Here is a 16,872-nt window from a genome sequence, read left to right on the forward strand (position 1 = left end):
TCCATAAAAATAATGGAAAGATGAGTCCAAACTAATTGCCAAATAATTTGGATAATTACAAGGAATATCTCCAAAATTTTAGAAAGGTCTATTTTTTGTTCCAATTTCAGAAATTATATGACAATGCTGATTGCAAAGGCTCAATCGTATATGTCTAAATTTCACAAAGAAAACGAGAATGGCACTCAGTAGGGCATGTACCTCCACCAGGATGAACAGTTTACGTTTTGTATCCCACTGATAGGCCAGATCTGCATCCGAACGTTCAACAAAATCTAATTGGCTTGTTCTTGACTCCGACCAAAATCATCCACCAAGGTTTGTTACAATCCATCCACACATTTTTGAAATGTAATGCTATTTATCATTTTGACCCGATCTCTCAATGGTGAAGAATCACTTTAAATTTTTTTTTTGGAACTCCCGTATCCAAACGCGGACTGGATCTTCACGAAAATCAAATCAATTCGTCAGTGACACACATCCAACCTGTCCACTAAGTTTCGTCTGAATCCGTCCATAAACTTTTGAGATACCCTCACTCACAGAGATATTTTGCTCACAGTCAAACAAACAAACAAGAAAAAGACGTCGTGCAGAGCACAACACTTGCAGAATCCACCCCTCCCCCCCATTTCTCCAAATGTTGCCATGGACACATCAAATTGTCCATTTCATTCATATTAAAATTGAAAAACTTAATCAAAACTCAGGTCAATCAGATGAAAATTGATGATTTTAGAAGTTTGAGTTGACCTTTTGATCTTAAAAATAGTTGCTTTCCCAATTCAGTGACGCAATATGCAAATCTTGTTCAAATTTCAAGTCGATCGGATAAAAAAGTGACTGTTAGAAATTTGTCCTCGAGATGACCTTTGACCTCAAAAGCAATAGGCTTCTCAGTTGAGACTATCTGTACAACTTGGTAAAGTTTCATGACTATCGGTTTAGAATTGTGACCTGTAGGAGGAAAAGGAGTACTTGGAATGGAAGTGAAGGAGGATTACGCAGGATTGACAGCACGAGGGAGTTTGATCCACGAAACCCACTACAAATACACAAAATGCAGTTTCTTTAAAAGGGAATACATTTAATGAAACACAAATATTTATAAGGACAATAATGAAGATGAAATGGAACGAATATAATAAATAACTTCTATGATCGAGGCCTCACACACAGATGCAAACACAGACAAAGGGTGACAAATGAAAACAAACCCCCACTTTTTAAGTACACTGGTACTCAGCCTGGCCAAGTGCTGGCCCTCGTCAATCTCGTAATGGGGAGTTTCATCCGGCACGTGAACTTGCAAGCAAAATGGCGCCGTCTCTTTTCGAGCCCGGGAGGAAGGCACCTTCACCATTCACATGCAGGCAGAATGGTGCATCACTTGTAGCAGCTATCGAAATGCAGGCTCACGAACATGCCAGCCTTCCTCTTCCTGAGTGGGTGTCACCTGCCTCGTGCGGTCCTTGCACAGAACTCATATGCGTGTCCCGCCAAACCAGACGGGAGCCCTTCACACTCTACATGCGCAAATCTGGCCGGCACCTCCTTGATCGGCTCTTTTCAATCCGCTCTGCTTGATCACTCCAGATGTGCAATCTGCCCTGCTCGATCTGCTGTCTCCCAAGCCCCCATTGCTAAGCACACTGCACCTTCGATTTTCCTCTTTTTATCACCCTCCCTATCGTCCGCCCCTTGGGCATGTCCGCCTCGCCTCCAAACCCGCGGAGGCGGGGCTTCTCCTTATTGGGGCCTGGCTTAGAATATAAAAACAAAGTGAAAATCAGAGGGTAATTACATACCAGGGAACTTATTTTTATTCCCTTAGCTAATTAACACCGCACCACCACTCATGTGGTGACACGTAACACTTAAGCTGACAGTTTCCCTGACTTGTTGACATCCACGGTCCATGCTACACTATTCAATCATCTGTATTATGAAATCAGTTCATCTACCTCCATAATCAAAACAATACAAACAGACAGGGGTGAAAACATTACTTCCGTCCACTTTCAGTGGCGGAGGTAATAAGGCACAGGTAAAGGCTATTTGGTCGAGAACACTTAGAATGTTATAATGCTGGCAATTGGTGCTTTTCACCGCTAAATCATGCAAGCACCTGGCCAGAAAGGTGGAAAAATATCAGATATACATACTCTGCCATTCGAGCAATAACATGTAATTGCCCGATCACATGTGTTATGATCAAGCCTTGGAATCAAGCATCTGCCTTGAAAGGCCCACCGTACAAAGCCTGGTGTGTTGAATAGTTATATGGTGGTGGTCATGTTGGCTCTGCTGAAAAAGCAGTCTCACATATGCTGATTAGCAGTACTTACAACTCGTGAAGTTACCGAGGTTTAAATTGTTATCTTTTTAAAGGTATGGTTATGTTTGTGGGGAAGATGAAGGGATTTCATAAGAGAGATAGGATCGTATAGAGTTTCTCAACCTGTGGACGTGTAGGAGACATATTGATGTAATAAAGTGGGGAAACTGAGCTTAAGTGTTACTTGTCACCACATGGTGGGTGGTGTAGTGCTAATTAGATGGGGATTAAGAATAAGGTCCCCAAGAATGTAATTGCCCACCTGTGACTTTTCCCTATGATTTTGTATTGCAAATCAGAGATGATATAATTACGCTTTTGTAACGGCAACAGCCATTACAACAGAGCTGCGTGACCAAGTAGAAAGAAGCACTGCCTCCAAGGGTGACGGCAAGTGAAGTCATGCCGCCAAGGCTGATGATTGGTGGGCGTGACGTGACAGGTAGGCAGAGGAAAAAGAAGTGAGGAGGCAGCAGATCAGATATGATGGGAGAAAGAGATCATAGCGAGAAAGGAACGCATGAGTGCAGAGTGAGGGTTAAACCAGCAGTGGAGGGAGGAACATGGCTCCACAGAGGATCTCGCTTTGCTCTCCTCTTGGCACGGTGAAGGCTGCACGATTCTCGTGCTCATGCTGTATAAATTTGCGGCATGCTGGACAAAGCGCTAGCCATTGACTGTTCAGCTGAGCCATGAAGAGTGTGTGTTTGTGAGGAGGAGGAAGAAGAAGAACAGAGAGGAGGCAGGCGATCAGAGAGGGATGGGGAAGCTGCTCGTAGCGAGGAGCGAACGCATGAGTGGAGTTTGGTGTGAGGGAGGTGATCAGAGAAACCAGAGCACGTCCCAGCAAGAGAACGGAGAGAGCGGGATTGGGAAGCACGATCGACTAGGAAGCCGCGTGGTGGTTCCTGAGCCTTGACGCCAAGTGGCGTCTCCAAATTACCTCCTGTATGTCTTCCCACTCAAAGAGTAACTGGGCGCCATTTTGAGTGCATTGTTCCATGCAGTGACAAAGCGGTTTGGTGACCTTCAAGCTTGAGAAGCCCATCTCTGGGCATACAGCTAAGTGCCGGGATAAAGGAGGGAATTTCCTTTATTTTATCTGTCCCATTGCGTGTATTTAAGTTTGCGTGGTGGCACCTCAATTAGATTTAGATTTAGTTTATCTCACGTTTTTCTTTCATTATTGTAATTTGAATTATTATCATTGTACATATTTGCTTAACATAATTATATTATCCATTTAATATAATTTCATTTGCTTGTGTCCATGTATCTGTTGTAGGTCGAGTACAACCCGTGTGCCTCCGCCCATTATCGCCATTTCTTTCCCCCAGTGTGCATTAATCTCCAAGAATCTCAGCTGTGGACCTCCAAGGGAGAACTGTTTGGCCATCCATCCAGGTAGGGGCTAAACCCCTGTGCATGACAATATTCCCCCAGGAATGTGCGACTGTCAAGATTATCTATTCATACTCTGAACAAACCTCTTCACCTTATATTCTTTCATGGAGAAAAGGTCACCACTTTGGTGCTTGACTACAAATTGCATCACATGTTAATTTGTTGTGATTTGTGCTCCAAGAGTAGAAATGTCATGAAGAAAGGACTTGCTCCTTTATCTATCTCAAAGCATGTATTATTACATCATTTTCCATCCATGAAAATGTAATTTGCAGAGTTATTCAGCAAAACTGATCTGTGATTTTGTGTTCTTATGTGCAAGTTATAATATTGAGAGATTCTCAAGGGCATGTGAGCTTGTGATGGGTCGATATCACTTGCTAGATATCTAGCAACTGTGTTCGTAGGTTGATACAGCACAAATTGTCTATAAATTTATCAAGCATAATCTGTCTATTAATTTAAGTTTAACCTACATTGGTATCTTCAATTTCTTACTTTTGCAAGCTTAACAGAAAAAAACAGCACTTCATTCTGCATCTGTGTGGTCCCAGCACACCCATGAGTTTGGCTCATGACAAGTAAACAAAAACCCAAATGTGTAATACATGAGCCCAAAGGTGCAGCATATTTTAGACTGTTTACTAATCCTTCTTGCAAATACATGGCACAAAGAGTAAATTGAGACGATCAACTTTATTTCCAGTTGTAACCCCTTATCTGTCGCAAAGCACATATAATATGCTCGACTCAGGTACATTATGAAATTTCTCAGGTATCTTTGTATTTTTAGAAATTAAAATTTTTTTTTTTATTCAATATTGTTGGCCGGGGGTTGGTGGCGAGAACGACCGCTCGGTGGGGAAGTTTTCACCGTCTCCCACCAGACTCCCCGGAATTGTAGGCCGTCGCTTGGATAACTCTATGAGCCGGTGAGTCGATTAATCGACCGTGAAACGCCAATATCTCTACTGCGTGGCGTCGGGTTAATTGTCTCGATCCAATACACCTAAGTAACTACGAGGCCTTGGCTACCGGGGATTCACGCCCTCGGAACGTCTGGCCGAACCGGATCACTCTACCAGCTACGGAAGAGTATCGACTTCCACCAACCAACTCTGGCTCAGATGCAGTCGAGCGGGCCTGCCCAGGACGTCCCGGCTACGATGTACCGATTACCGGGGGTGAAACCCTGTCTAAACTCGGATACGAACCATGCTGGACCAATATAAGGAGGGACGAAAACAGACTAGGTTCATTTCTAATAAATTTATTTACAGCAAAATCAAAAGACAGAAGAGGCGAGACTTGAAGGAATATGCAGGAATTTACAATGATACAAAAACACTTATACAATTCTACTTAAAGATGGGCCCACACGCCTACTTGCTATGACTGTCGAAGACATCACCAACTTTCCAGGTATTTCTTCATGGAGTAAGTTTACTGCTACTCTGGTAATAGAGCCCTACTTAAAGATGACACACACACAAAATGAAAAGAAACCCCAGAGTCTTTATTTGATCCCTCGCAGTCGTGAGGATAGACGAGCTGGGGGTCAGAGTTTATGGGTACCTGTCGTCGCAGGAAAGCGTGCTCGGTAATGCGGCACATCACGTGGCTAATGGTCATCGTGGCACGGTCCGGGAGTTCGTGCCATGCTCATGGCTCGTGATGGAACTTGCGTGGCAAATCGTCAGAGCTCTCAAACTCCTCTCCATGCATGTCCCGACCACGACTCCTTCCTTCCTCACACCACCCGACTCAGCGCTAAACACGACTCTTGGTAGGCTCCTCTCTGTGCACGTCCCGACCACCACTCCTTTTCAGACTCCTGTCCGTGCACGTGCCGACAAATCCTCTTTTCCGTGCAGCCACTGTGACACAAACTCTGCCGCTCCGCCACCGCAAACAAACTCTCCCAGCGCCAATGCCAACAGACCCACCCTCCGAGTCTTCGAGATATATCTCCTCCCACCACGGGGAGGGGCCTTGGCGAGAATCATCTCGCTGTCCATCCCTCATTGGCCTACGGCCGCACCCTACCGGGACGGAGCCGTGGCCCTTGCAAGGAGACCCCGTATTCTCCACGCAGCCTCGCTCGCACAGAGCAAGATGGTCTGCCCTGAAAGGCCCACCGTACAAAAACTATCGTTTGTGGGCCCGAGGACCGGAACCCCTCTTGGCGAATCAAGGTACCAGCGGCTAACGGGCAGTGATGGAGCATGAAGGCTGGTTGGGTCGTGCAGATGGGGTGATAGATATAAGATGAGATGTAATAACCTAACTCGCCATCACAACACACACATTTAATCCTCCAACTAAACAAAAGGACGGGATAACTAACTTTGGGACCTGAATGTTGAGTTCGCATGGTTTCCAGATTCGTAACAATATCAATGAAAGCGATTTCAGTTGTCGTTCAGCCCAAAGTGGTTGTGAAACTATTTCAACTTCCCTGTCTGTCTGTCTGTCTGTCTGTCTGTCTGTGTGTCTGTCTGTCTGTCTGTGTGTCTGTTTGTCTGTGTGTCCATGTCAATATATTTTTGTTTTAAATTTTTTTCTCTGCAACAGCTTGTCAGATTGATGTGAAACTTTAAACATTGGAGGTACTCCTCATGGAGAACATTATATTCTTAACACTGACATCATAGGTCACATGATATGGCAGCCACATTCAATTAAATGGAAAACTTTGGAAATCTTCTCTGAAACTGCTCCACAAAAGAATGGAAACTTGGCATATGTCATCAACTCCCCATGGAGTATATCGGGTAATCGCAATGATTTCATTGAAATTACAGCCTCAATTGGATGAATCAAAATCCTTATCTGAAAAATCTGAAATTTTATATATATTTGTTCTCGAACCTGATGTGAGTGTAGAATTAAATTTATGATGGTCAGTCACATGGTCTGGTGGCCATATTGGATTGAAAATAAAAACATTAAAAATCTTCTTCTCCAGAACCGCTTAATGGATTGATGTGAAACTTCATACATATGATCGACTATCCATAGGGAATATTGTTTGAAAAGTTTTTCATCTTCATTAACACAATTTAGCCGTAATTTGCACAAAGTGGTTGTTAACTATCTTAGTAATCAATAAAGCTATGGATAATGGCAATGTCTGCGACATAATAGGATGCATGGATGATACAGGTATATGGACCATAATGGTAGCATGTTCAGTTAATGATGGTATTTTTGTTCAGAATGAGTGCACGAGGTGAGACTATGTGCTCCACCGAGTGCCGTTCTCGTTTAATTTGCTTTTTGTTGCATTTCCAAAATACTGAATTAAATTTTTATTTCAAACATTTAGCCTTCATTTTGCTCATTCTTTCCTGAGCTCTATTACCAGAGTAGCAGTAAACTTACTCCATGAAGAAATACCTGGAAAGTTGGTGATGTCTTCGACAGTCATAGCAAGTAGGCAAACCATGCGAAGAGTGAGGAAAGTTAGCATCAGAGCCATTCGCACTTGGCACACAAAGTCTGTTGGTCTTCCCAGAAATAAAACGCTTACACCGACACATCCGATGAGAGCAACAAGCAGTACGATGTTTAAGGAAACGTTTCTCATCTGCATTTGAAAATACTTTTGGTGTAAAAATATGAATGACATGATAATTCCAATTATGACAACACTCAGAATAAGAATTACCAAGAGAGTCAGACCCAGTGGGTCGGAATATGATAAGTGCTCCATCAACATAATTACACAATCACTGTGCTGCTCATTTGACCAAAAGTACATCGGACAGTGAGGACAGTCCAGAGAATCTTTTCAAAAAGTTTTACCATCAGTTGTGAAAGAGGGTTGTGGAAAAGGAGAAAATAAACATTTTTTTTGAAAACTTGGATCTTCAGACATTTTGTGAAAACACAAGTTATTATAGAAATTTGTTTTCTGGATCATTTTATGTCATGAGCTCCTTAAAACAATATAATCTTATTACCATCATAACTGTTTATTCAAATTGTTAAAAAACAACAAATTAATCAAACTGTACAGTTAATATAATATTGAAAGGTTTGCTGCAGTGTTCCTATAGTTTTAAGCAGGAATTTGGTATTTGATCCGGGATTCGGCAATAACATTCACCTCCTGATTGTCAAAAAACACTTTGGGATCATTAGTATCTACCAGATATTGCTGGTGGATGGGCTTGAAGCATGACATCCACCCAATAGCTGGTGCACTCAATGATGCAATGACTGACCAGTGAAATACCAGGGAGAGAGTTTATCGTCTGGTTCAGAATCGAACCCAGATTAGAATGCTCATTTAAGGCAAGTAAACTATGTCAGAGCTATCCTACTAGCAAGCACAATTATTTTTATACCATTTATGCTAACTGCTGTTAATGAAACGCATTTCTATTTAAAAAAAAAAATTAAAATTTGGATTCATAATATTGCCTTCCATCCACAATATCTGCGAGTATTGTTTATCATGATTGAACGTTATAGAGCTGTATATTATTATTGACAGCTGTTACCTCCAAATAACATACGCTGTGCATATGGCAAATTTATGATTGATAGTCATGGAAAGTGGAATAAACTCATTAAACACTTGCTGCAACATCCACATTATCTCTCGTTTTGTCTATATCCATCTTTAACAGTGCCAATTTTGTTCATGATGGGTAGTTACTCATTTCAGATTATTTATGTTATTGCATGTACACACCTGATGTGTTTGTAAACGTTCCATCAGAGCAGAGGATGCAGTCAAAACAACATACTGGCTCTCCTACACGTGCAATCTTGCGTGTCCCAGGTGCACACAGGGCACTGCACAGAGACAGCGGCACCTTGAAAACATAAAGATTTTATTGGTCATTGAAAAACTTCAAAAAAAATATTATCACATAATGCAACATCACAGAGTGCAAATCATGTATGTCGAAGCAAATTCAGAGAGGGCAGAGAAGAGGGAGTGAGAGATGGAAAGGGGGTAGTGTTAAAAACTGGGTTTGAACGAGTCATAATAAAAGGGCAGGTTTATGTTGTTACGGATCTGGAAACCATTTGCATTCAACATACAGGTCCCAAAAGTCAGTTATCCCGTTAAGTACATGTGTAGTCAGATCCCTTTCCTTTTGTCTAGTGGGAGAATCAAAAACGTGCGGTGCGATTACTTTTAGTTAGGTTATTAAATCTTTACATCTAACAACCAACAAGCCATCTGCATGACCCCTCGGACCGTCACGATCCACCGCCAACCGGCTGCATCACCAACGTACCTTTGCAGAGTTATACTGTTACTCATCAAGTTTGACCCCGTGTGGAAAGAGCGGTTGGGGTTTCCCAGCAGGGGTCAATGCTCCGCCCCAGAAAGGTGGGCCGTAGGACCCTGTCCAATGAGGGTCGGACAGCGAGGCGTTTTTTGCCAAGAGCCCCTCCGCATGGTGGGAGGAGATGTATCTCCGAGACTCTCCGAGTAAGGAGTTTTTTCACTGTGGTTGGACCAGGAGTTTTCACGGTGGTTGGGTCAGGCAGTTTTTGTTCATGGTGGCTGTGAGCAGTCTGGTTCGTTCTTTACGGCGAGAGGAGTTCTGTGGATGAGAGTTCATGTGTGGTTACGAGCAGTGGTCACGGGCAGCGGTTACGAGCAGTCAGTTTGTTAACGGTGGCTGGGTCTGGCCGAGTTTGTTCGCGGAGGCTGAAGGTGGTCGGTTCTGTTTCGCGGTGGCTGTTGCGGGGAGTTCTGGGCTGTTTTGACCCTGACTGTTCGCCAGGCAAGCGCCGCCACGAGTCCCACATGTGCGACGGACCAAACCGACGACCTGTTGGCAGGTGCCGCATTACAGAGTACTCCTTTTCCTTCGGCGACCAAGTACCAATGAACTCTGACCCCTAACTTGTCTCTCTTCACGGCTGCCAGCATCAAATAAAGACTCGGGTTTCTTTTCTTTTTGTGTGTGTGTCTGCGTGTGGGCCCGTCTATAAGTAGAATTGTTTAAGTGTTTTTACTTTTTGTAAATATTTCCCTGCTTGCATTTTCACGCCAAGTCTTGTCTTTGTCTATATTTTACTGTTAATAAATTTACTAGAAATGTGCCCAGTCCATTTCTGTCCCTTCTTACATTGGTCCAGCATGGTCCGGGTCTGAGTATAAGTGGGGTTTCATTCCAGCTGGCACGGCTTTGGCAGTTTCTGCTTGGCTGCACCCGAACCGGAGTTGGTAGTTGGTAGTTGGAACTCCACCACAGTCGGTAGAGTGACCCGGTTCGAGCAAAAGGTGCCGAGGGCGTGGTTTCTCCAGTAGTCGAAATCGCGTAGTAAATTTGGTAAATTGGTTAGAGACAAATAGACCCTACGCTACGCGGTTTAGATATTGGCAACCACGGTCGGTTCGACGACCCGCCGGCTCGCGGAGTTATCTGAGTGACGGCCTACAATTCCGGGGAGTATGGTGGGAGATGGCATAACCTCCCCCACCTGGCGGTCGTTCTCACCACTGACCCCCGGCCCACAACAATATGTTATTTCAACCGTTACTTCTCCCGTTTTCTCAAAGACCTATGAACCGTGACACCATGACACACAAATAGTTTTGGCTACTTTATGTTCAAATTCTTTTTTGTAATATTCATTGACTACCCTTCCAAGAAATCTCCAAATGTCTATGGAATTGTTGCATATACTGACTTCAGCAGGCTGCCATCCATTCAGCAGGCTAACATTAAAGTGAGAAAACATGAAAAGAGCAACGGATTTAATAATAGGTCTATACAAATCGCATTACGTCGACACAACACTTTTCCCTGTGCCTTTAACGTATCTCTTCCCTCGTTTTTGTCCCCCACCCCTCTGACAAGGTTAAATACGGTGGATATTTAAATGAGCAATGTCCATGACCTATCATCTATCCATGTACTTTTGTGTACGTGATATTTAAGAGATGTTTGTCATTTAATCTCTGCTCAACAAAGACACTTAAGGGTCTAAAGAAGAGTGTATTAAAAGAGACCATGAACTTTCAACATTACCTTGAATGCATATGGAAGAGAAAGGATGTTTATAGAGAGATGAATCTTATTCGAAATTATAAACATGAAATTTTCTCAGAGATTGTTGGAAAGAAAGCTCTAACATCTGATGATAAAAGATATATAATGAGTGATGGAATAAATACATTACCTTATGGGTTTAAAGTTGAAGTATTAATTATTTTTAAATGAGGTTGGGTGTTTTAACGGGCTACCGCCGACTTTTTTTTGAATTGATGAATAAATTCAGTTATAAATAAAGTAAAACACAAATATTCACAGGATCTCTATTTGACTACTCAATTTGGTTAAATAAATGATCATGTGAAAGGAAGGCGAAGCCCAGCCCCCCCCCCCCCCTGCAGGGGAGTAGTGTCAAAAGGGAGGTGTTTGATGCAGTAATGTGTTCCAGTTTGAAAAGGAGAAATATGAGTGAGCGTAAGCGAGCGAATATTGCGACTTTGAGAATTGAGAAATGGGACACATTACTATGTCAAACCCTCCCTTTTGACACGACATATATATATATATATATATATATATATATATATATATATATATATATATATATATATATATATATTTGTATTTTCTGTCTGCCGAACAATAGAATCGGCCCCACCGGAAGTAACCCCATCATATCACATTCCATTGGAATCCTTTTGACAAATGGAGATGCAAGAAAACATTTTCAAACCAACTGGTAGGATGTTCAGGATGTTCAAAACAAATAGGATGTTCAGGGTGCAGGGATCAACCCCAATTCTCTCTATGTAAATGTGTTTCATACAGCACCACCCAGTGGTAGGGAGTATTACAAATCATCGTCTTATCTATATCGCCAAGCTCACAATTCTGGCACCCAGCAACCAGGCTCGAAATGTTGTCTATCCAGAGCACTGCAGTCGTTATTTTGGGTAGTCTTGCCTTATTGTATCCAATTATTGGCTGTTTGCCTGTTATTTTATATTAAATATTGTATATATTGTATTAGTCATTACATTGTTGTTATAGTATTGCCTGAAAATTATATGTGATCAATTAATTGGAATTTTACATTGTGCATGATTCTCCTTTTCTAAACTCTAAATTCCTTCCACATAAGGTGCAGGTACCTCTGCTAGTTGTTTATAATCGTCCTCTATTCTACTAATAACTTGCTTTTTATTGACACTTTCCAACTGTATTTCCATGACCTTACTTATTTAAAGAAAAGGAACAAATGCTGGACTCGCTGTTAAAACAAGTATGCTTTAAATGCAAGCTTCCAAATAAAACAATACAATTATCCATTAATCTGCATTGGACACAAATGCAACCTTGAGCAATACCAAATGCACCACACCTTGTACAAAATAATGATAAAAAAAACATACAGAAAAGGACATTGCATTCTTCTGTAAGGAGTGCTCAATCCACCAAACTGGAACCGGAAGAGCCCAACACAAGAAATCATCACCTCTTGTTTCTTGCTGTTCCACCAAATAGCACTGTTTTTGACCAACAGACCTTTCCCTTCAGAATCAAATGTTCCCACAACTTGGAAATGAATCTTACCATCACTGCCCAGCTTTGAATTCACAAGCTCATACTGAAAAGGGGGATCTCCATTCTCATCAAACTCTTGTACTTTCCCCAGATTGTTTACAAATCGCACATTTTTGAGAAAGAACAGGAGCTACAAAGCAGAATACAGTGTAAGAGTGAATGGAAAGTTATTGTGCAAGTGAATGGCAAGGATTGATATTCCTTGCCATTCACTTGCTGTTATCCTGCAATAAATTAGAAAGGATTGATCTTCATTGAAATAAAAAAAAAAAAAATACATAATGGGGTTTAAAGACTTCCTTCCACTTCCACCATTATGGTGTGGATGAAGGCTCTGTATTTCATCAAGATTTTTTCTTCGATGTCACATTTTGACTTGTGGTCTGGGTCTGAGCATGTTGGACATTTGCCCAAGCGGCTTACCTGCAATTCATCAAAGCAAAGCTTTGCAGACCAGTTCTGTTGTGTCTTTCTGTTATCATTTCATTACTGTGTTGTTGATTGTGTTTCTGTCCAATTTTCCATATTTTACCATACCTTGTTGTGGTGTAGTGTCAAATTTGTGTCCCTCTTCGTGTATGGACTACTCCCCAAAACCTCAGCTGGTGAACATGCTTATTCTGTCTCTGTTCTGAAACGTACCTCGTTCAACTTTCTTTATCTTAACTGTTCTCCTTTCAGGTTCCTCAAGATTATTTCATTTTCCCCTCTTTGTTTTAAATTTATTAGGTTCTTTAATTATAATTTATCCCTTCCATTCTCAATACCTCTTAATTGAACTAAAGGCCCGGTCACACCTTGACGTTTTAGCCAGCGATGGCAACGTGTTAAAATTTATGTAAAACGCTGGCTTACGTTGAACTTTTGATGTTTTTTTTTAAAGATTCGGACGTATTCATAGCGACTTGGTCTTATGTATAACGCATTGGTAACGGACACAGAACGTTTCGTTGTGTTATAGATAACTTATACCAACGAATGCTGAACCTGTTGTTGGCCTACACAACCGATGCCCAACGATAGTCTAACTCAGGCATAGCGCGTTGCACGCATCGCCGACGATGTCGTGACGTAGCCTATTAAAAGGCTGACGCACAACGATTCAAATCATAACTGCCGTAGAAATGGAAGGGTCAAAATCGCGGTCACACCTTGGCGATCTTGCCAGCGTATGCCGACGTAACAAAAAGTGTGTCTAAAACGTTGGGGCACGTCGAATACGGTATGGGTAAGTTTGGTATGCGCGAGTAGAACGCTAAATACGCTATCATAAGTCATAGTAAGTAGAGTACGTCAAGAATTTTTGAACATGTTCAAAATTTTGCGACGTACTCGGCGTATGACACACGTTCGCATGCGATGAGGATAAGTTTTACACACGATATGTGGACGCTTACACACGTCCACAAAGGCTACTTATAAGCTACTCATAAGTCGAAACACGTCGCGGTAATGTCTTTTTTACGCGAAACTTATTTCTAACTTATGTTTGACGTGCTTTGAACCAATTCTTTACATAGTCCCAACACACATCGACGTATGTAGACGTATTCCAATGACGTCTTCCGGTCGACAAAAAAAAAAAAAAATTAACGTGTTTCTAGCTCACAACTGCCATATAAAGACGTGTTCCCAGCGGTTTTGGGAATTGGTATATAAAATTGGTGTTCATAAAAGGGGAACCCAACAGTGTTTTCGAGTCCTTTTTGAGTCGATGTCCATGTCAGCAGTAATAGTAACAGTATCAGTATCGGTATTGGTATTAGTATTAGTAGTAGTTTGTTCATGTTGGCAGTAGTAGGTGGGTGTGAGGGGGAGGGTGTGGGTTATGATGGATCGTCCTTGCGTCCGCGTGGCCACGGGTAGGTTCATAGGCTGCCACTCAACGATTTAAATGGCTGCATCTCCACTATTGAAAGTAGACTCTTGCGCTCAACAATTGGATTTTTTTTACACTCAACGACTTTTAGACGGTACCACTCATCTAGTTTCATTGTTTACAATGAACGATTTAAATTGCTGTCACTCGCCTTTGTTTTTTTTTTTGTTTGTTTTTTTTGACGCTGGGGTTTTGAAATTTGAAGCGTTTCTTCTGAACGTGTTAAAACGCTCAAACTCGACTATTTTAAATAGACGCTGCCGATGGACAATTGGAATCATAGCCAAGCTAGACATCGAAGTGTGAACATCCTCGTCATGCCGAAGAAAAGTTTGAAGAATGCTGCAAATAAGTGTCCTGGCCGTTGCCGTGGACGCTGACGCAAGGACGATCCATTATACCGACGTCTTTCAGCCTATGAGTAACTTAAAAGTAACGTCTGTCGACGTGTGGCAACGATCGCGTAACGTGCCAACAACACGTTAATCATAGGTTAGAAATAAGTTTCGGGTACGCTAAACATTACCTCGGCATGTCTCAACTTATGATTAACTTACAAGTAGCATGTGTTGACGTCTGTCAACGATCGCAGACCGTGCCTACAACTTGTGGCCAGCGTAGCGGAACGTGTGAGTCATACGCCGGCATACGTCGTGAAATTTCAAGCATGAAAATTTTTGAGGACAACCGAAAAGTACAACGTTTAAAGCCAACGTACAACGACGTATGGCAACGTACTACGACATATGCCAGCGTGCTCTCAATGTTATCAAAACTTACCCATAACGTATTCAACGTGTGCCAGCGTTTTAGAAAAAAAAATCAAAAATCGGCATACGTTGGCTAAAACGTCAAGGTGTGACCGGGCCTTAACTTTCTTCTTACGTCAAAAGATTTAAGCAATAATAAAAAAATGCTTTATTTGCCATATCTCTCTGTCAAGAACATCCAAGGTGTCGTTCTTTTTCACTCTGAGCTTTTCCTCTTCTTCACACAGTTTCTTTCTCAAACTTGTGAAACTCACAAAAGCTTGGCCCATCGACAGTCCCTCCATACTTCCAGTACAAATTTCCTCCATGCAGTCAATAACCCCTCATATCATCACTCTCATGATAGTTGTCATTAGGTATCTGAATTGGGGATCATGAGAGGTCCAGTCTGCAAAGGTTACTTTCAGGGCAAGTCCAAGAAAAGGTCCCCTCAGATGGCAGAATTTTATATTCATGCCACAGCTCTAATTTAAATGAGATTTTCATGTCTGAATGTGAAATTTGATTAATCTTTCAAAGAAAATGGCAAAGTGGTTTAAGGTGTGAAATCACTAAATTAATTTACATATGTGCAAATTAGGTGTTATGTATGGGACAATTTGAAATCGTGCTGTAGTAAATTTAACCAAACAATTTTTTTCGGTTGATATGAATAATCTACCATGCCCTTTTTTACTACACAATAAAAATTGTTCACTTCATTAATTGTGCAAATTAGGCCTGATCTTAATAAGCGATGTCCCCATACATAACAATTTTACATGGATTTTCTAGGATTACACTAAAAGCTCCAAAAATTTTAATGCTATTTTCAGAAGTTCTAATCCATCATGTGTTGGTCATATATCCTGTATTTCTAGCTTAACTGTATAAGTACATAATTCGTTCACAAGCAATTTTAAAATTTTATGAATGGGACAATACCATTATGTATGGGACATTGCTTGTAAAGTCTGTGGAAAAGACGACTTCAACATCGCCAAGATTTGACCACTACTTTGGCCAGTCGACATTTTGGGCATTCATGTATTTTCATGAGACTGGTCCTCCACACATGGCCCAGTTTAAGGCAGACTAAACAATGTGGGATCATTCCATTTGAAAGGAGAGATGTAACCTCTTTTGAAGAAGATATGAGTGTTTCTTTATCATTATTTCAGGCACCTCTAAGTTTCTGGTTTTTCTATGAAACGTAATGGAATATGAATTTCACTTTCACACAAAATTAATACCTTCTTCTCTTCCCTTGTGTAAGTGCAAGTAGTCCATATTAGAATGTCCTATCCCAAAGAGAGGATGATCACCTGTCTCTGTTATCATCTGAGATCAAGCGTTTGGACATCGGTATTGCAGCCCTCTCTGAGGTTCGGAGACTGGATTGCAGCGAGATCATGGCGGGTGGTGACACCAACTATTGGTCTGGTTGCTCTGCTGGTTACCCTGCCCACGGAGTTGCTGTAGCTGTGTCCAATAAGCTGACTCCATTGACAATTGAAGTAACACTGGACAACGAGCATATTATGAGATGAAGGATTCGTCACTCCTTGGATGTCATTTCCCTAGTCTCTGTTTATGCTCCGACTGAGGTGAGTGCTCTCACCATGAAGGATGCATTCTATGCCATCTATGGCATAGTCTATGGCATACTCTTCTCATCGAATCTGTGGTTGATCAGTGCCCCAGGCGAGATACTCTTCTCATCTTGGTAGATTGAAATGCATCGACTGGAATTGATAGCGATGGTTACGAGACATGTGTTGGTCCCCATGGGACTGGAACTGTGAACCAGAATAGCACTAAGTTCCTTGACTTTACAACAAGTCATGGACTTTGGGTGGTTTGTTAATGGTTTTAGTGCCAACAAGCTCATCGCTGGACTTGTCATTCCAACACTTGTGGTGTGGCAAAGGAGATTGACCAAGT

At 41.8% G+C, this 16,872-nt stretch overlaps 1 protein-coding gene across 1 annotated transcript in view; it reads right to left on the bottom strand.

The window, feature by feature from the left end:
• Positions 1-6,843: 6,843 nt before the first annotated feature.
• The window catches only part of LOC147035348 (vomeronasal type-2 receptor 1-like), a 36,715-nt gene continuing 26,686 nt past the window's right edge, over positions 6,844-16,872 (bottom strand). Inside the window, exons 6-10 of the mRNA XM_085866542.1 lie at positions 12,212-12,430; positions 8,448-8,571; positions 7,416-7,534; positions 7,145-7,334; positions 6,844-6,878 (exon numbers count right to left, since the gene is read on the bottom strand). Of these exons, the coding sequence (XP_085722668.1) occupies positions 6,844-6,878; positions 7,145-7,334; positions 7,416-7,534; positions 8,448-8,571; positions 12,212-12,430 (687 nt within the window). The remainder of the gene's footprint in view (positions 6,879-7,144; positions 7,335-7,415; positions 7,535-8,447; positions 8,572-12,211; positions 12,431-16,872) is intronic.

The sequence above is a fragment of the Eptatretus burgeri genome, chromosome 1 (assembly GCF_056783735.1).
Source record: "Eptatretus burgeri isolate ZD-2024b chromosome 1, Ebu_testis_v1, whole genome shotgun sequence".
Classification (NCBI taxonomy): Eukaryota; Metazoa; Chordata; class Myxini; order Myxiniformes; family Myxinidae; genus Eptatretus; species Eptatretus burgeri.